The sequence below is a fragment of the Diadema antillarum genome, unplaced genomic scaffold, assembly GCF_040938485.1.
Source record: "Diadema antillarum isolate AM-2024a unplaced genomic scaffold, OU_Dant_1.0 seq00001441_RagTag, whole genome shotgun sequence".
Lineage (NCBI taxonomy): Eukaryota > Metazoa > Echinodermata > Echinoidea > Diadematoida > Diadematidae > Diadema > Diadema antillarum.
In genome coordinates, this window is record NW_027272190.1 from 587,159 (window position 1) to 608,797 (window position 21,639).

Here is a 21,639-nt window from a genome sequence, read left to right on the forward strand (position 1 = left end):
GTAAAGATTTGTTGTCAATACACTGACATAGTAATGATGGGTTGATGCTCAAACCAAAGGTCGTTATTAATGTACAGAGCCAAAATAATCAAACGTTTCAATCCAACGTTTGATCAAAAAAAAAGAAAGAAAGAAGAAGATGACGAAAATATAAATTTCATTAAAAGCGTGTTTAAAATTAAAATTCAAACTATACTTTACAGTAGCTCTGTCGTGACAGAGTTTACCTTCAAATATGATTTTAGTTTGTCCAACACAATAATAGATATTATGATGATCATTCGGCCATAAATAACGTGTTCGAAAGTTTGTAATTTCACTATAAACAGACACTATAGTTAGCCTATTATATAGAACATAATTATGTTGAACACAAAACATAAAGTTACCCTGTAAGAGTATGACCTCATAATGTACCCCTGCTTGTTGATACTGATATCTCACCTTAGATACCAAGAACCGACGTTTCTCAATCATGTCAATACTATGCTATATTTGTGGATTTATATAAACAATAAACATAATATATTCAGTATTTTATTATACCAACTTAATGTTAACATTAGGCTGAAATTTTCATTTGAAAACAGCCAGCTCTAGGGGGTAGTAACATACTCTAAAAAGCACACGCTTTTCTGGCATTCAAGACACAACGCCCTCTGTTGACCACATGACATGTTTAACAACAACACCCAAAATAAAAAATCTTGCTTATGACGTAAACTACTAGTTCACAAAATATTCATGAGGATTGATTCATAACAAAAAATCGACAGAATTACTTATCAGAAGAAATCGTACAGATAAATTTGCAGCATTGATGACAAATTCGTTTAACATGACATTCTGGGACAGTGATTTTTTTTATCTATTTATTTATTCCTGTTCACAGGGTGGATAGCCCTTTCAGCACAAGACTGATTTTCAAAGGGGTCCACGTAAAAATACAAATATTTACAGGGTAAAACAATAAATACGAATTACATAAATAACTGTATACAACAAAACAAACGAATGAAAATAAAAGTACATATACTCAACATATGAACATCTTCATTCTTTCTTTCTTTTTTATTTATTCATTCATATAATTTGCTATTTATTATTTATTCATTTATTTCTACAAACGTAGAAATGCATGCTAAATTCAAAATTCTCACAATAACTCGATGTGTGTGTCTATGTACGTATTCAGCTATATATTTATCTATTTGTTTATTCATGTAATTAGTATTACAACCATAGAAAGGCACGCTAAAATGACGATTCCTTCCTGTAGAGTGTCAACGCGATAACTTAATGTGTGTGTGTGTGTGTGTGTGTGTGTGTTTTCTTCTCGCTTGCATTCCTCCTTTCAAAGGCCGCATGATCATGTTCGAGGACGCTGTCAGCGCCTTTAAGACTGAAGAATAACTACCAACAATCTCGGAATGCTGACCTTTTGACGATGCTCTGAAAAGAGCAAACATTGCCAATTCTGCCTTGCTTTGAAATGGATGAGATATCATCCAAGTCCTGGTTATTGACAACAGCAGATTGGACTTGGCGTTTTCAACATGGATATCAAGTTTTGAGTAGAGTTGATGACCATTTTGGCAATATCTAGGTTAAGTTGGAACGTCGCACCAATTCCGCTGTAAATGACAGTAATAGTTTGCTTTATGTTTGCCAAAGAAGCGACCCTTATTTGATGACTATCACGCAGTTTGTGTGGTGATGAACTGCCTGTCATAAGTTTCCTTTTTAAGAATGCAATGAGATATTGTATGAAAGCCCTACGGTAGTCAAGTAGTGGATATGATCAACGCCAAGTAGTGTTACTCTGGAGACTTTTGAGTGAAACATGTTTTTGTCTATGTTATTTCTTCTTTGATCTGGCTGACCTAACTTCTCTTTTTGATCTTGATATTCAAGATCAGTGGCGAAACATGAAGGACATCTCCCTACGATGTCGAACAGATATAAAAAATGTTTTCTATAGCGTGGTAGATATTAACCAAAACAGTCTTACAATGATACGATTTGGGGAAAGCTCTCGTTGAGTGTCACATCAACACCATCGGCGATGTGTAAAACACGATGTGGCAGAGCTCCATCCACCTTCCAAGAGAATGTATGGGGTTTGTCGGAAACTAACCTTAGCTTTGATATGCTCATAATAACACACACACACACACACACACACACACACACACACACACACACATACACACTATCAAAGGCTATACTCTCGTCGCCTAAGTCAAATTTTGCACTACGTTTAATATGGCTTTGTTAAATCGAGTGATTTGTCTAACAAACTCGTGAAGGTTTGTATATGTCACAAGTCATGGTGTAAGGTTTCATGCGTTTTCCATACGTACGCGATGTTTCAGAAGACACAATCACATTTGCCAAATATAATACCCTTTATATGCCTGCCCTGCAATGTTTGGGATCTTTATCATATATTGTATATCATACATATATATATATATATATATACATTTATACATTATGATATACGTATTTATATACATATTTGTTTAATGAATTCAATAAGAAATAGCTGTATCCTTTAAATCCAAGCAAAGATAAGCTATACTGCTGGTGTACTTGCAGCTGAAAGAAAGAAAGAAAGAAAGAAACAAAGATAAAAAAAAAAAAGAATTTTCTTGCTCATCTCAAGCGCGGAGTCGGCCCAGAATAGAATTGATAATACTGGTGCAATATGTATGTTGCCAGCATGATGCTCCATGTCTAGACGCTCAGGTCGGTGTGTATCACACGGCAGATTTACTAAGTGGTTTTACATATTAAAAAAAAAAAAAAATGGGCACACTGCTTTATGTTAGCCATTAAAAAATTCAGACTAGTTAAGCTGCTGTTGATATAACCAATTCACCATACTGAAACAAGTGGATAAGTCGTTCACTAGTTTAACTATAGTGTTAATAAGATGTATATAAATGAAAAGACAGGACAGGAAATCGAAAGTCTCAAAATGAATGACAAATAGAAGAATTAATGTATGATGTATCTTTATAGATTGGAATCTTATTTAGATAAGTTACAGTCTCCTGAAAACGAATAGCATTCTAACTCAGTTTGGGACAGAATTCCTTGGACATGTATATTGATGTTATGTATTGCTATGACATAGAATATGATTTGTGAACTAGAACAATGTAGGGTTTTTGTTATGAAGAGGTTTGCACTTGAAGTACAGTCTGTATACATTTACGCTGCAGATCCATATTTCGTGATTAACTTGCAATATGTAGCGGGTAGAAGTATGATCTATTGAGACAATCGTTTTTTATATGAAAGCAAAATACCTATATTTAGATTCTATTTATCTGTAATAAAGGGTACTTCTATTTTGTCGTTTTATTTTGACATTGTCATGATGTATCGAGAACGTTTGTAGTCAGACTATTAAGTCAAGAAAGGAGACATGCCTTAAGAAGTGTACTGACTTGGAGTTTTAATGTCACAGGCAAACAACTTTCAGTTCATGGTTAAGAGAACTGAAAGCCAAATTACTTTTTTGTTTTCTACACTTTACATCAAATTTCATTGGTCAGTGTATAAAGGGAAGCAGTAAATGAGTTTCCATAAAAACAAACAAACAAATAAACAAGTAAAAAAAAACCCAACAACCAAAAGCCTATGGAAACTAAACACCTTTTTAAGCTCAATAACATCATTTTCCCAAGTTTTTTTTTACGACAACATGTTCGGAATATATATATATATATATATATATATATATATATATATATATAATGAAGAAAATATAACAGGAGGAAACGTGTTCTACTTAAAGATTCGGACGTCTGTTGCCTGTAAGATTATTTCGTTTCATTACTTTTTTTTCAATTCAAACAAAAATACGAACAGTGTATACATGTATACAATTATTATCAACAGTATATAATCAATATATCGATATAAATTTAACAAACCATTGTTATGTCCTTGTCATAAAAAAACACGTGATTTTGGACTGTCAATTCTATACGCATCCGCGGCATACGTGACAAAACAGCAACAACCAAAACACACACACACTACAAAGACAAAAACAAAAACGGAAATAGAACTGTAACAAACAAGAGACAAGACAACAGAAAAAAAAGAGAATCGTCACGTATTCCATTCGCGTTAGAATTGTGTGCGTACATGCTTATAACCTTATACTTATCTAAAATTAATGTGTATACTTTACATTAACTCACAATCAAGATTTTAGCAACATACATTGATGGAAATGCACATTGGCACGACTGGAGTAGAAATAGCTGTATTTGTTATCTTTTTTTAAAAGGGAAAAACACTTCACAATTCATATTCCACTGTTGAAATAGTACAGAGCATACCATTGTAAAATAAATTAAAATTGGCTTTGAATGGCCGGGATATTTGAAAATGAAATAAAAGAAATCGATCCTGATAAAAAGTGAATGCCACCTTTCATTAGGATTGCTGAGTTTGCGATCTCAACCATTTCAAAACGAATTTTCATCAAATAAACGTTAAATCACTTTTAAAATTACATGCTCTATCGTATTTCATACGAGGTTTCTCATCTGACAAAAGGGTTACAAACCTGAATATACTAGTCGATGTTACTACGTTCGTGCACTAATTTTCAGCATTTATAAAGATTTTCATCTCATTTTGGGTATGTCTGTGGGAGTATGTGTAAGTTTTGTGACTTTGATCATTTAGCTGAATAATTAGATACTCGTATTTACCATAAAATTAATGTCATTATCGCTATTTCTCAGTGTTTACTTTTAAACGCATCGTCGGCACATTCAGCAGGATATTTCACAAGCGTACGTCCACGCAATTTGTAAGTACAATAAATTGTATTCGTATATTCTAATTTGGACGAAACTTCAGCAAAAAAACTTCAACAAACAATATTAATTGGATATAATATTATGGAGAGCATGCAAGTACACTTCTCTTATATGTTTATGACGTGCTTATACTACGTTTTTAAGCATGGCGGAGGAATATCCCTACACTGTAGACTTCCGGAATAACGAAGTCTCGGGACCAGCAATTTTCTTTTGTTATATCGAATTTTCTTTATAACCGAATAAATTAACAATAAGAAAAATCAAAAAGCCGATAATTTTGCGACTCAGATTTTTATTTCCTTGTAACCGGAAATTTGTTATAACCGTGATATCAAATAAACGGGAATGCACTGTAGTTCCATAGCGATATTTCTATTTTTAAACAATTTCGAACACTCAGTAGGCCTATAATAACTGAATGCCATTTTTTTTTTAACATACTCGAAACACTATCGGGCTGGCAAATAAACGTTGCTTTAGGATGTAATGCAGGCAGAAATACTACAAATAGGACCAAAGTAGTTATTTGGTGCGTCCACGCGATAGAAAACAAATTCCCTCCCACTTAGCCGAGTTACAGTGCCGAGCTTTGGCGAGTTGTGGCGAGTTGCCTCAAAGGGGCACTCGCGATAACTCGGGTAAAGCTCTTCATGTAACTCGTTATAACTCGCGACAACTCGCGAAACTCGTAGTGAATGTGCAAAACTCCCCGTGAACTCGCGAGTGGTTCAACGATTTTTGAACATGTTCAAAATTGTTTCATAACTCGAAGTAACTCGTGCTGAACTTTTTTTAAATTCGTAATATACTCGTACTACTCTAAACAAACTCTCAATACTCGGACGAAGCTCGCGATGAACTCTTCGTAACTCGCTACCTTCCAGTATATACGCGAGTTCTGCTCGAGTTTTGAAAAGTGCGATACGAGCACTACGACCCTACTACTATGTGGAAGGAGAGTTGCCCTCGAGATAAGCGTGAGTTTAGATCAAGCTCTGCGACTTGACAACGAGTGATGTATTCGCTTATTGTGAGTGCATTGCACTGACCAATCAATATGAAATTATTCAAATGTTCCCAGCGTTTTCATGACAAGAGACATTCATTCAACCCTACACGCAAGTGCACGTGCACAAAAATGGCCATTGCCATTACAATTCTAGAACTACGTAACAATTAAGACAAAAAAAAAAAAAAACATGCCTCGGCTCAAGAAATCCAAGAAAAAAACCTGAGAAGGAAACGGAGATCAATCAAGCAATGGAAGAAGAAGAAGTAGAAGAGCAGGAAGAGACAGTAGAAAGAGAAGAGATCATCCGTGATGGGCTACAGAGGCAGTCAGAAGACCAAGCCTCTGAACAATTAGACCCAAAGGACCAGAGCCCCATTTCGTACTCTCTAAAAAAAAATCGAGTGAATTTAGAGTGAAATTGGAGTAAATTTTGAGTGAAAATTTTCATTTTCATTTTAGAGTGACCTCAGAGATCACTCCAAAATATTCGAGTGATGCCTGAGGTCACTCCAAAACGAGTAAAAATGAATATTTTCACTCAAAATTCACTCCAATTTCACTCCGTCTCTCTTTTTTGTATTCACTCCTTCAAGAGTGTATATTTTCACTCCATATTTTTTAGAGAGTAGAAGATGTTGGGATATAGCAACTCTTGCTGGAATGGCAACTTCCAATAGCAGCAGTCAATCAGGAAACTGGATTCTTCCCGTTTCCATGACGATTGTCATTCCAACAAGACTTACTATCGTATAAACTTGTTTTATGAAATGGGGTCCAGGGGCCCATTTCATAAAACTTGTCATCAGTGACAACTGCCACATTTCTATGACAAATTTGCTCTCAACCATTCAGCTGCATGGATTTCAGTAGCTTGTCATATCTATGACAACTTGTCACTGATGACAAGTTTTAAGAAACAGGCCCCAGGTCCCAATAGAAGAACATGGGAGGAAAGACCCCTCTGGAGTCCAAGCAAACCGAACATTAGAGACTGCGTGAACTCATAACGGGCTCGTAACGGGATCGTAACTAGCTCTTTATATTGCAATCGATGAAAGCTCGGTTTAAGTCGTACACAGGTCATCACAACTCACACCGAGATCGGTATGACTCGTATCACGCTCGGATCACTCATACATCTATCGTAGGAAATTAGATGTTGCCTCGCAGATGACTCATGCGCAGCTCATTAAAATTGACAAATTTCACTCGAGTTCTCGCGAGTTCTCGCGAGTTCAAGCTTGCGCAGTTCGGCACAACTCGAGACCCCAACCGGGCTAAGTGGGACCCTTGCTTAGGAGAATAAGTTCTCCGTCCGCTGCCAGACTCGTAATCCTATACTCTGTCTAGAGGCGCGTAGATTCCTTCCCACCGTCAGTACATTCGTCCAACCCGATATCATCCTCCTTGTCATCGAAACCAACGTTGACTGCCCCTCGTTCCATGCCCACAACTCCTCCGTGATGGCCGGTCTCAGGTGTGGTTTCGTCCTTTGGAGGCCCAGTCTTCTCTCTTCTCTTCTCTGACCCATTGTGGGTGTTGCTGAATTAGGTAGAACAAGGAGAATTAATGAGTGGGTCATTTTATTTATGCATTTGGGATGATATATATTATATATGATATACATTTCTTAATCCTCTCGGGACAGGTATAGCTATTTCTGGGTATGGCAGGGAAACACCCTGTATGATGATACAACCACTGCCTTATTGTATTATCATTACAATTATTGTTATTATCATCATTATCATCATTACTAATATTATTGCAATTGTTGAAATAGTCATCATTGTTATTATTGTTATTATTATCATTATTATTATTATTGTTATCATTATCATGATTATTATGATTATGATGATGATGATGACTCTCATCAGGATTATTTTGTTGGGGGGGGGGGGGTTGGTGGGGTTGACGAGTAGAGGGTTCAAGTACGATATCAATTTGAACTCGAAAATGATTTGTTTCCGAATGCAACCTATGTTAATGCGAGAGCGACGTACCATCCAAAGTTCTCCCCTTCTTCTATGGTCTCTGGAAGTTTCTTGCCGCGGGTTTCAGGGAAGGCCAGGGATAGCAGTCCCGCTATGACAGTTACACTGCCAAAGACGACCAAGGGCAGTGGAGTCCAGAATTTATCCAGTGTCAAAATGAGAGGAGCGACGATGCTTGCCACACGAGAGAACATCGAGCAGGTTCCTAGAGCTGCACTCCTAATAAAACACAACAAAAAGTAAAAAGAAAAAGGAAATGAAAACAAAAAGACCAAAAAACCCCCAAACAAACACGAAATTGATCAAACTGAAAATTTAAAATACATTTAACTATAAAGCTAAACTTAAATTGACATTGAATAAGTTTTAGATATCTACATGTTAATTCAATTTCGGCTTAATCTCAAACGACATAATGTGAATGTGAATCTTACAAAAATGGCTGCAGATTTATAATTCAAATTGTGTCTCCATACCTACAATGTACACAAAACATAACGCATATTACGTTTTTGGGCTTAATTATGACACTATTAGTACATGATGAATATTGCGTCGGGCGGGAGCCAGTCACTGTCAACATTATGCATCCGCCATACGTGTGGATGCTCAGGCTGGTGCTGCACCACAGCTATTGAATGGCGGCTATCTCAGATCAGATAGTTCAAAATAGGAGCTTTAAGTCTCACCTTATCTCAGTTGGATACAGCTCACATGTGTAAAGGTACAGGATGGTAAAGGAGGCCGAGATTCCAAACTTGCCTATCATCGCAACAGTAGTAAGAATGGCACCAGGTGCTGCACATGTGACGAAAATTAAACCAAATGATGACGTTGAGACGAGAATTGTGGAAATTCTTCTTCGTTACTGTAAAACACTGCTTTAAATTGAAATCGAAATAATGCACGGTTATCATCTAGGGAGCTGTAATATTACTGCGACTTGTGCATTTTCATCGTATAGTTTATTTTACTTTTTATCGTCACACACTCCAAACGGTCGCAACAACAAATTCACTTTCACCTATTAAGAATAACAGAACCGAACCCCAAACAACGAAAATTGGCAAAAAATAGTAACAATAAAAAAAATCGTAAAATGTTGTAAGAATATAGCCGATCGCAGTTTTATATCTTTTGTGTGTGTGTGTGTATGTGTTATATGCCAAATTAATGTTAGCATCTATGCTTGGGTGACTGAAGGCCCAGAGATAAGCCTTTTCATTTCCATATACCTTAATATACACTAATCCACTCCCCTCATTGCATGTATGCCTTATAATTTTGCATTTTAGTTTCTAGTTGTTCGTGCAAAAAATACCAAACAAACAAACAAACAAACAAATTGACTGTTTTATATGAGAGACACCACGTGCCCGCATTCACCGTTGTAGGCCTACTGAGGAGAGAAAATGCTGGTGTGGGAAATGTACACAAATAATCAGGCTGTACGACGTAATAAAGAGCTGATTTTATTTCATTAAAGTTTAATGTGTGGCTAGGTTTAAATACGGGAGCCTGCACTTACGTATGAACGTAGTACATAAGCAAGCCACGCCCCCTAGCAGTAGACAGGAACACAGGCTAAGTCGTCGGCCAATGATCTCAATGGCGAAAATGGAAATTAGGTAAGCGGGAATCTCGACGCCTCCAGATATAGCAAAGGCTATGTAATCGTTGACGCCGAGGTTTGAGCTGTTTAGCGATAGTCCGTGGTAAACCATGGCATTAACCATCCTGGATAAAAGGCAGATGATTTAATGTGTTTAGTTAACGCTATTTAGTGCAAAGTCCTTTCATGTAATTCGAAATGGCAGATACAACGATTTTCACTCCATGGCGTGTTATTGAGGTATAGGATAAATCATGATGCTTTACTGAGTTTACAATGGTAAATCAACTTCTTTTTCATTCTCGGTGCAGAGATTCCAACTCGTGTATTTGACACATCTAGGAATGTTCTTTTTTATTTCGTCAAAGAATCATTCCTTCATCGAATATAAGCAAACGAGACAGAATGTTTGGTCCCGTCGAGTAGTCTTATTATCATAAGTGCAATTGCATATCAACATTTATTCTCTTCAAAAGTAATGTTACAGTCCAGAAAATTTTTATACGCTGTAAACGCCATTATACATATGTCAGAGTAGTTGATAAATTGAAGCAAACCTGTCCAAAGATCCTTTTTTTTTTTTTTTTTTTTTTGGGGGGGGGGGGGGGTTAATTCTTCCAAACGCTTTTAGCTCGTTCCATGCTGAATTCCAAAATCGGCATAGGCTTAATATGCAGACCACCAAAGATAAACAAAAATCTTTAAAAAGAGAAATTGTTAATGAAATCGTTGCCCGGGCCCGGCTGGCAAGAATGTATGAAAATTAGTTTACATATAATCTTTGTAATATTTACGTTTTGTGAGTAAGTCCCTTCCCTATATATGAATAATCGTGATATTAGAACGGGAGTAATGTTTAATCACAACATTTACGCAAATGAAGAGAAATATGTGGAATTAAGGAATGGAAAAAAAGATTAAAGCAAATACCATAAGCAAAAACAAAAACAAAAAGGAAACAAAAAATAGTTCAGATTAATAATTAATTGCAGACAAACCCCCTATTAAGAAACCAAAATAATCGCCCCCATGCAGCTGTGCTATTCATTTACAAAGCACTTCGTAATATTGTATTTCTTTTGCTCCTAAATCATTGCATGGCCCCCAAACAGCACACGTCTTGAAATAAAGCATATCATACAAAATATGGAGAGCTAAGATAATACAGCATGACGATTAGCTAATGATATCACAATTAGGCTTCTTGAGTAATTTTCAAATTATTGAAGTCAAATAGCTTCTTTTTTCTTGTTCCCCACATAGAATACTATTACAGTCATGACTTGACCTGTAATGGTTGTTGCTTTAAATTTAAAAATAAATGAAATGAAATGAATCAGTGATGTCATGAGATTGGGACTGAATAAATCATTATAAAGTGAAATCGATGTGGTAGTTATGATGTTTTATGACATGTTTATACGCAGAGCCTACAAAACTGATAAAGTATTCCCACCAATCAATGAAACCGACAGCTGCAACAGTTGTCACATTTGTAGTGACAATCCAGTTTCATCGGAATAATGCGTAATCCTGACAAATTCGACTTCATGAAAACATTTATATTTCTACGTGCTTTCTGCAGGACAGTACAAATAACATCAGAATCACTTTGCATTTTGTTTTCTATCTCCACAAATCTTACCTGAACATGGTTGTATCATATCAGCAAGGAGTGATTTTTAGGAGCGCACATTTATATTCTAGTTACATGAACTGTTGGAAATTATGTTATTTTCATTATCTGAAATAAAAATAAAACTAGAAGAATATTAAGTTCCGGCGACTTTATTTCCTTTTCCCCCACAGCGAGGAAAAAAAAAAAAAGAACAGTTATTTTTTAACAACATACTTTACTGAACAAAACAGGAAAAAATATCTGGGAGAGTAATATTCTCATTTAACAGCAACCTATTCTAAACTCACCAGTTGAAAATTATGTTAAGTGATCGGATGCGCATTCTCGGTGTTCGAAATATGTCGACACCGGTCTTACGTCTCTCCTTTGGGGAAGCCTCCTACTCAAGAAAAAAACAATTAACATACGTATAAAGGATGAACAACAAAGTTTAACAGAAGGTGCTGGTAATTTTTACTCGATAGCCCAACTTTTTCTTGTTTTCTTCTTCTTCTTTATATAACAGTATTCTCATAAGACTCAACTTTGGTATCGAAAAATCTACAGTAGTAATGTTTACACATAGAAAAATAGTTGTCTGTGCAAGAGATATATAATGCGTTCATTATCTTAGATGTTATAAGTCCATCACAGATTGATAAGAATGGTACTGGATTCTGTAACACGGTCTTCCGATCCTGAGGAAGATTTTTTTTTTCTTTCTGTAATGCTCCTCTCTATGAAGCTGTTACAATAGATACGTGTTTGAGGTTTAAAGTCAAGTAATTCGAACAATCATGTTTGTTCAAGAGATGGCTGATGCAGGTGAACGTACTTTCCAAGGAGGAGTGACAGTGCATTATGTGTATGATTATACATTATATGCAATGGATAGGCATGATTATTTTGGCACTATGATACTGAGGAGATGTTTCCTGATTTCAATACGAAGTACTCAAGTCCAAATCCTGACAAGGTTAGTGTTCATATCCCGGGACGAAACTTTATCTTATGTTTTATTTATTCATTTAGGTATTTATTCATTTTTTTTTTTTAACCAGAATGCTGTCCCTTTCGACGCATGTGCACAAATGGGTATATTCCCTATCTGGCAGTATGTGTGGTAATTATAGTGTCATGGTGAAAAAAGCAGTACAGAGAGGGAAGCAAGGATTAAAAAGACTACAGCTGAGACCATGATTTTTTTTTATTTTTTTTTTTTCTTCTTCTTCTTTTTTTTTTTTTTTTTTTTTTTGGGGGGGGGGGGGGCGTTATAAAAAAGCTACATTTACATGGCCCACTGGCTAACTACATCTCGCGTGTTGGGGTTATGAATTAGCCATCCAACACAGCTATCACTCTTTTGGTAAAACATGATGCTAGAACACGAGTACTAATGTTGATGTCATTGAAAATAACTACGATCTCTAACTTACCGATTCCTTGATAAATTCTTGACTGAAGATGGGTCTTGAAATTGACTTGTGGTTCACTTCAGCAACCTTTGACAGAATCTTTTCCGCATCTTCGTACTTTTTCTGAGACATGAGCCAGCGCACAGACTCAGGAACAAAGCTGTAGATTCATTATGTAGATGCATATAATTTATTATTTTATATTTGAAAGTTTTGAAATTAGCAGGAAATAGGTGATATTAGCTATTCTGCTGAGACAACATGTAAAGCTTATTCATGTCATAGAAAATAGATATTGTAATCGAAAGGTATTACACTGACACAATAAACTGCGTTCAGGAGTATGGTCCCTACTTGTTTTTGTTTGCATTTATCACTACAGCTGACTGTCTTAACTTCAAAAGGACTTAGCTTGAGTGGACTCATTAGAACATTTTGATAAAATCGTCGGAAGGATTCACGTCAGTATCGAAATCAGGGTCTATCTCCGTGAAATTACAATGGAAATTTTTCTGTCATTTCTTAAAAGAGACTGGATGAAAAGTGATGAAATGAAAATGGAAACAGACCACGGGTCTGGATATAAAAGATGTATCGAGGTACTATACTGCTGGCAATTAACAGAGTGGATATTTCTTGAAAACGATAATCGAATCACTCACATTGATTATCAAAGTTTTGGTAATGAGTGCTTCAGATTGTCACACACTAAAGAGACCGTGAGTGAAAAAGAGTGGGTATTCAAGTTGGAACTACAACAAATTTGATGACAACACGGCATTCTTACAATATTGCTATGATGGATAAGGTGATTGGGGCTGATGATACCAGTTGAAGTGTTTTCCAATCGCGAAAAAAGAAGGCAATTAGGGCAAGTAGTATGTATCCTAGGGCATACGGGATAGCAAAGGCAATTCCAACTATGTTCCGCTTTAGAGGGCCAACGAACTCAGTTGCTGTAAGAAGGTAAAGAAAGGAGGAAGTATACCATTGTTACCAGCATCGCGTAATTATGAAAAATCAAAGTATGTAAAAAAGAGCAATATGAAAACTGATGTAGGAATTGTAACATGATAAAAATACAGACGCTCCAGAGCATGGATGACATACAATCATATAGATATTGCTACATTTCTTTTTCAATCCACCAAAAGTTCCGCTTTAAAAGACTTCAGTGACCCGAATGGGCCATCGGAGGAAGTCGGCAATGTCTATCGCTGATATTATATTTTCATAAGAAGTGCATGATTATACTCATGAATGACGAATAAGTTAACATTTGAGAGATCAAGATCATTATATTAATCATGCCTGACATACAAATCTTGGCACTTATAAGATTATTATGATTATGCGATTATAATGATTATAATGGTTATTGACATAATCATTAGAAAATATATCAGCTGCCTTTAATTAAAAAAAAAAAAAAAAAAAAAAATCCGGGTCAGAACTGTCCCGGAACTGGGTCCGTTGGGGTCACACACCATTCTGGGCCAGAAATGACAAGGAATGGGGTCAGATAAGACCCCATCCAGAGTCATGAATTTGGTCAGGGTGACCCCGTTTCGGGTCTTCATGACCGAATTCCGCGTCATTTTTGACCCGGAACGGTGTGTGACCCCAACGGACCCATATCAGGGTCAGTTCTGATCCGGAATGTTTTAAAGTTTCGAATATGAACGTCTTATCATATTGGGACAAATTGAGGGTTTAGAGATTTTTCTGTTATTTTGTGTGCTTGTTTGTTTGTTTTTTTTACCTAAGACGTAAGCAATGATGTATGAACCGATTGCCGCCACTCCCTGGAAGAATCGAAGCACGGAATAAACTACCCAAGACGGAGAGATGGTAGTGAGAGCACCGAAGGCTAGCTGTAAGATTAAACTCGCGATGAGTGTCCACCGTCGTCCCAGTCTAACCGGATGTAAAAAAGAATAAAATAAGGCTGCCTATTATGACCCATAATGATCCATAATGATGAGCAACACATGGCTGCAAATAATTCGTTTTCTCATCTCTCTCTCTCTCTCTCTCTTTATACATAAAATCAGATTAAAAAGGTGTGTATATGTGCATAAATATGTACAAGTATTGATATAATTATACATATCACATTATTATAAAAAAATTTTCATGTGTATTGATAATAAATGAAAAACAAAATATGCATGCAGTGAAGCGTGTCTATCAAGTCATTTTAACGGGAAATGCAGTCTTTGTTCACAGGTGTCTCTTTGAAAGTTTAAAGTAGATGGTGCAATTGAACACAGTTCGTGGAAAGCCTCTTCCTCTCTCCAACTTTCTATACAGAGCTTGACGGCAGGCACCAAATGGATTAATAGCTGTACATGTTAATTTTTGTGTCTTACTGATCATATCCTGGCGATGGTTTTAATGCAACAACAGTTTATAGTGTATATACCAAAGTAGGCTTTATGATTAGGCAAATTATGTTGTACTCCTGCAACCAATGATAGCTCGGTCACAGTAATGGTTCACATTTTAGTATTTTTTTTTAATATTTGGCACCATTACATCATCTGGTCTTATCTTCTATCCGTTCTCCGTTTCTTTTTCACAAACACTGATTACTCGGGGCTTACAGCAAAACAAGCTTGCCTTCATGTAGGTCCCGTCATACTTTTCTTCGATCAACCCCATCTCGATTTCGATTTTGACCAGTTATCATTACATATAATTACTGTGCTATCACCATGTATATTGTTTGTGTTTTGCACATTGTTTACAAGGTGAAAGAACTTGTTTGATTTCTGTTATAATGTCCATAAATGAGAAGTATGGAAATAAATGAATTGAATTGAATTGAAATAAGCATTACTTACAAGTCAGCTAGCGATCCGAATATGAATGATCCGGCCAAAAACCCGCCATAGTAAACTGATTGAGCTACGTCGGGTAAGTCTTCCTTCCCGCACACCAGGTTAAACTGACAGGAGAAGTAATGAGAAAGAGAGAAACACCATTTGACAACTAAGAGTCAAACACATATTTGATTAATTGTTACCCTGCATCACAAAACCTACACAAAGTCGCCAGACACGGATTTTTAGTTAGGGGCAGATTCTAAAAGAGCGGACTCTCAGCTTTAAAATGATGTATAACTCAATTCAAATGGACTCCCCTAACCTACCTAAATAATGGAAAGAAAACTCACACTTTGGAAAAGTGTGAACTGAGAAAAGAGGCTATGAAGTACAGGGTCTATTCAAGCGCTTAACCTTTCACCAACCCGCGCTATCTATGCCATGAAAGGGACAAAACACAGGATGTCAATCCACCGGAGCAACAAAAATGAAGGGATTATCAGATTAGGCTGAAACTAAACATGTTTTATCAACACATTCTGTTAATGATTACTGCCAACTTAGAACACAGTAGCATTATCCTTTCAAAAGTTATTAGACTTGAAAGTGAAGAGTGTACAAAGGATTTCAAGAAATGAAAAGGGGCCTCTATACATATCTGATCATTCTACACAAGAAAGATAGCTCTTTCAGAAAATATGAAAAACTCAAGATTGACTTAGTTGACCCGTTTCACCTGCTTCGAGTCCTTAAGTAAAATCAAGGGGTGCGACTTCTTGTTTGTTTTGTGGTGCACGGTCACAATGTATATTATCATAGCTTACTGCATTATTTAACTCACACATTGATATCTTATTTACTCCACGTTTTGTGTTTTAGAAAAGATTGTGAAAAAGGATATTCGTTAATGTGTATAATTATTAATATTACTTACTGCAACATTAGGTGAACTTAATAACACACACTTTGATATGTAATGTACTGTTCTCTTTTTTGTTAAAAAAAGTTCTTGTATAGGTTACTTTTCAATGTGTATATTATATTCTTTTTAAAAACTGAACTGCAAAATTAAAAAAAAATAAGAATCCTCAACAATAATGACACTCGAGGTAATAGTAAACTGCGAAAGATTATTAAAAAAAAAATGAAATTAAACCAAAACCTTTAATCGATTATCATGAAGTTACAACAACATCCTTCTAAAATTGATCTTGAGCATTATCATAGCAGTTATGCTACAGTAAGAAACAAAATATAAAATTGCGTAAGAGACATGACTCTACAACAATGTTTTATCATTGCAGTGCATCTCCTTCATCGTATTTTTTGCCCTTGTTGCCTGTTTGTATGAGATGAGAGAAGTAGATGCATCAAAACGACTCTACTGTCCTTGTTCAATTGAATAAACGACTTAAACGAATAAATCTTAAAGTATCTTTCATGAGAGAACTGAATTGATATAATTTCGCCCTCCCCCCCCCCCCCCAAAAAAAAAGGGGGGGGGGGAACACGAATAACCAACCTCGCTAACAATGGACGACTTGTATTGTGATGTATCATAGATCCATCCTCCGTCACATGAGATGACGTCATCAAGTCCTGTGCTGTAGTTTGATGGAGAGAGTCCGGGCCAGAAATCGACCCCTGACACGTTGTACTTGTGGCATTGCTCGTACACAAGGATGCCGTCAGCGGTGACGTTGGACGGAATGCTGGCATTACGCTTAGATGCTTCACAGACGTCATCGGTAAGACCAACTTCACTGCAGTCATAGTCATCCCAGTGTGGTACCTTTAATAGATTATCGGCAAAACTTGATTACAAAGAAGCGTACATCTTCTCTCGAAGTGTATTTTGCAGAACATTTTCTGGAAGAACGCAGATGTGTGATAAGAAAGACAAAACGGAGGAAAAAAGATAGCCTTTCATTTATCTATTTATTTATTTATTTTTTTTTTGGGGGGGGGGGAGAATTTGCTTCCCCCCTTTTTTGACGATACGAGAAGCCTCCAATTTTTTTCCTTGTAGTTTATTCGTCAAAAGAAGAAATATTATAACATTGTAATACGATAGATAGTCTTTTGAACAGATGGTTCCAAATCCAAATTGCTAAATTTACCAATTTCGGCGAAGGCTATATCAAAGGTAGATGCAAATTTTGAATATGACGGGGACAAATATACTGTATAACAATTGAAAGACTTATCTTCTTCTTTTTCGGAAGGAATTTGTTTGCGTTTCTATGTTTGAAACATCATGCAGTGGAATCATTTAGACACCTTTCATTTTGCAAATTGCTGAAAATTGATTCAATGACTGCGAAATTATAGCGAGATATTAGATTTTACATTGCGTAAGAATGTTAAAGGGGGAGCATACTGTTAGTTGTGTTCCAAATAAAAGGTTGGTTTCTCCTTTTATTGGAACCGCTTTGTTTCATATCAGATAAACTTTGAATTACTCTCAGCACTGTATACGCTCTTTTATATTTCAAAAGAGGTTTATTTGATGAATACCTGTTATGAAATGGTTGAGATATCCATAATCAAAATGTGACCGTGCACCACAAAAGGAACAAAAAGTCGCACACACTGATTTTGTGTGAGGACTGAAAATAAGTGAAATGGGTTAACCTAACCGATATTGACTTTTTCATATTTTCTGAAAGAGCAAGTCTTCTACATTATGCTAAAATTTGGGATCATAAAACGGGCAGGAAAGTGTGTTTTTTTAGCAGTTTATCTTGAACATTTCTTGGTTAAATAGTGTGATTAGGTGTGTTTTTAGATTCCCCTTGTCATTTCTTAAGGACCTTGTACACACTCTTCACTTTCAACCCTAATAACCTTTGAAAGGATAATGCTGCTGCTTTGAAAGCTAGCATCAATTATGAACAGAATGTGTTAATAAAGCATGCTCAATTTCAGTTTAATTTGGTAATCCCTTCATTGTTGTTACTCTGGTGGTTTACATCCTGTTTTTTGAATAGACACTGCACTTCAGAGCCTCTTTTCTCAGTTCACACTTTTCCTGAGTGTGTGTTTTCTTTCCAATATTTAGATAGGTTAGGAGAGTCTATTGGATTTGAGTTATATATCACTTTAAAGCTTAAAGTCTGTTCTTTTAGATTATGCTCTTTACTGAAATATTCTTTCAAATATAAAGCGAAGAATTTGCCATACATTTCGCAGTCGTTCAAGTCTGACTATTAGACTCTGAAAATTAAACATTAGGACCCTAAAGCAATTATGTGACAAACACACGAACTTCGATGTGTATTCTGCGGCAGAACAACTTATTACTTGATGTGGATTCAATCATCATGGTCCCTTTGTATAACGTTCAAGCATCAACTTTGTATCAACTGGTGATATTATTTCTTAACCCAGAGAAATCTCTTTTTTTTTAGCCACGAATATCAAATGTCACCCAGATATCCATTTTAGTTGCCACCCTCACCCCCTCCCCCGCGCTAACAACTACGACGTGACAGATTTGAGTTAACTTCATAGTACATACAAACAGTAACCGTGTCTCAATTAAAGATAATAAATGTGAAAAGGCGAAAACAAATTCAAATTAAATAAGAAAATGCGAAATCTATGTAACCCATGAGTACAAAAAACTCGGGTATACTTCTAAAATCATCTAATTACCTATCACCGTGCCTATGTCGTTATAAAACACGCTGAAACGTGCGCACACGCGTATTCGTGTTTTATTGAATGTCATAAACTTCGGTTCAATAAACGTGCGATTTAAAGGTACAGGGAGTTCCTAAGGTATTGCTCAATGATTTTATTTTCGGTTTGTCAGTCAGTTGTGCTTGGGAGTTTTTCTGAAAACACCCTAATTATACTGAATGAAGCATTTATAAAAAAATAGTTTTTTTTTTTTTTTTTTTTAAACTGAGACCGTATTCTAGAATATTATATGAAGAATTCCGAAAAAAAAAATATAAGAGCCATCTTGGATGGAAAATAAAATGTTGCCTGCCTTACTCTATTCATATCTGTGACTGTTGTCTTCCTAACTGTTATATCACAAGATATTCTAGCTCATTTGAATTATTTGAATCAAATAATACGTTCGAAATATACGCAAATTCTAGTTTGATGAAATTAATATGCCGTCTTCGCTCAATAAGAAGGCTGTATAAATTCGTGATGACCTGTGATGGAATGCAATAAGATGATATAGTGAGAATTTTACAAAATATCATGTGACATTTTTGGGTATCATAATTCCCTCGAATGGCTGGGATCTTAAGGATAATATCCTCACCTCCCCCATCTCTGCCTTCAGGAAGAATCAAGTTAAGTACTTTCTCGTTATGCTGTCCTTACTACTGTAGATTTATCAGTTATTTATTTATCTATTTACTTCGATTGACTTTGGATAATGCTGCTCCCTGACTTCAAGAAAGGTTTAGAGAGTTTCAGATAAAACGACGGTGGCGTAACGTCCCCCCCCCCAAAAAAAAAAAAATCATCGAAGCAAAGAAATCACATGCTTTGAATGGATTGCCTGATATTCATCAAACTTTCATTGCATTTTTACGTAGGTCCTATTTTACAACCGGCTTTAAAAGGATTGTATAGTATTGGTAGAGATGAAAATTGCGCTTTTAACTTTTCGTGAGATGCCAAGAAACAACTTATGAAATAATGCAGTGCATAACATCATATGAGGAATTAAAAGTTTATTGGATGAAAATATTGGTTTTGGAATGGCTGACACAATCATCCAAAAACAAGGTATAACAAAGCAATCCTAATAAGAGATGGGTCCCTCCTTTTATTGGGATCGCTCTGTGTTGGATATCTCAGCCATTTCAAAACCAATTTTATTCAAATAAACGTTGAATCACTCTTGGAATTACGTGCTCTTTCATATGTCATAAGAGGTTTCTCATTATCTCACCAAAGATGTTAGAAACCGGAAGTTAGTCCTCAAACAAAACTATACAATCCCTTAACGTTATTTCAATTATTCACTTAGGTCAACAGGTAACTTAGCATTGCCAAAACCCAGGACAGAATACTGTAAAGAACTTTTTATTATAGGGGTGCTGTGCATTATAACAATCTCCCTCCAAACTTAAGAGTTGTTTGTAGTCCTGCTTCATTTTCTAGTAAGTTAATATCATTTGTTCCAGATTTTTTTATAATCCCTCCATAGTATAAGTTTATTTTCTTTGTAGCTCAGTCAATATACAATGTACTTTTTTTTCCTTTCTCTTGTCAGTGATATACATAATATTTTTACAGTTTGAATGTTTTTATCCTGATATCAATATCAATTTGATATAGGACCCCATGGAAGAACAGCCATGTCTTCGTAGACTGAGTTGAATGGGCTATCCTACCGTACATATTCGTTGCTTATTTCTATTATTCTTGATTTCTTCCCTGTTCCATATTTGATGCATTTTGTGTTTTAATCCACTGTTGATCATATGTTGTATTATGCTTGTCATACTTTTACTGTACTCTTTTTTTATGCATGAATTTACGGTGAATAAATACATCATATCAAATGGTGTTGTCGTTGCAGTGGTAGCACGAAAGAAATACGAGAAGTCGAGGTTCACCATTAAGTATGATTCTTTTTTTTTTTCAAATCATAATCTTTATATTTCAAGCTTTCATGTTTGAAATTTCTTGACTTACCGCACACCAGTGCTCCAACGGGGCGTTCAGAAACACTGCTATCACTGCCGACCAGGAGTTCAAGAAACTGACGGTGCAGAGGAGAGTGAAGATGCGCCATTGGTAGGGCCCCATTTCTCCGATCTCCTTGAGGATATCGTCGAAGCTCTTCATTTTGATGCCACTGGTTCCTTCCTTTTCAAAAAGAATGCTTAAAACATGTAGTTGGTTTTGCAGAAAAATGTCCCTTTTTGCCACAAAAGATGCAATTCTTAAGTCTGGGCAGCTCGTAAGGCAACTTAACGATGGTTATCATGGCACCACCGCCTACCGGTACTCTTTGAACTTTCTGAGTAGATTGCCGTCATGTCACGAAGAGAAGTTTTATAGTCAAAATAAAACAAGAAAACCAGTTAAAGTCTAAAACAGGTGGATAAACAGGCATCATATAATGATAAGACTTTTATAACATCTGTTCAATCTTCGGGTCGATTGAGGGATACACCCACTGGCCTCATTTTTAAGGAACCTATCTTGGTCAGGCAATGTGAATAAGGAAATATTGAATTGTCAAGTAATTAAGTTTATCAGTCATTTCATATTAGAATTTTAATCTGCACTCAGAATAACACAGAATAGGTTTCATATATTA

The 21,639-nt window shown here is 36.0% G+C and overlaps 1 protein-coding gene across 1 annotated transcript; it reads right to left on the reverse strand.

Moving 5' to 3' along the window:
- Window positions 1-7,211: 7,211 nt before the first annotated feature.
- Window positions 7,212-21,161, reverse strand: LOC139709520 (organic cation transporter protein-like). The gene is made up of 12 exons (XM_071621480.1): window positions 21,009-21,161; window positions 16,858-17,127; window positions 15,354-15,457; window positions 14,270-14,424; window positions 13,295-13,463; window positions 12,529-12,667; window positions 11,401-11,492; window positions 9,391-9,599; window positions 8,552-8,660; window positions 7,873-8,081; window positions 7,623-7,691; window positions 7,212-7,387 (listed from the first exon to the last, which is right to left on the reverse strand). The coding sequence occupies exons 1-12, from the start codon at window positions 21,159-21,161 to the stop codon at window positions 7,212-7,214; spliced, it is 1,854 nt and encodes a 617-aa protein (XP_071477581.1).
- Between the last annotated feature and the right edge of the window lie 478 nt (window positions 21,162-21,639).

Excerpts from the sequence above, each read along its gene's own strand:
- LOC139709520 (XM_071621480.1), bottom strand. The coding sequence starts at position 21,161 with ATGAAGAGCTTCGACGATATCCTCAAGGAGATCGGAGAAATGGGGCCC. Across the intron at positions 11,493-12,528 it reads AAGAATTTATCAAGGAATCG|GAGGCTTCCCCAAAGGAGAG; the intron begins GTAAGTTAGAGA and ends TTTCTTGAGTAG. Across the intron at positions 7,388-7,622 it reads CAACAATTGCAATAATATTA|AGAAGAGAAGAGAGAAGACT; the intron begins GTAATGATGATA and ends ACAATGGGTCAG.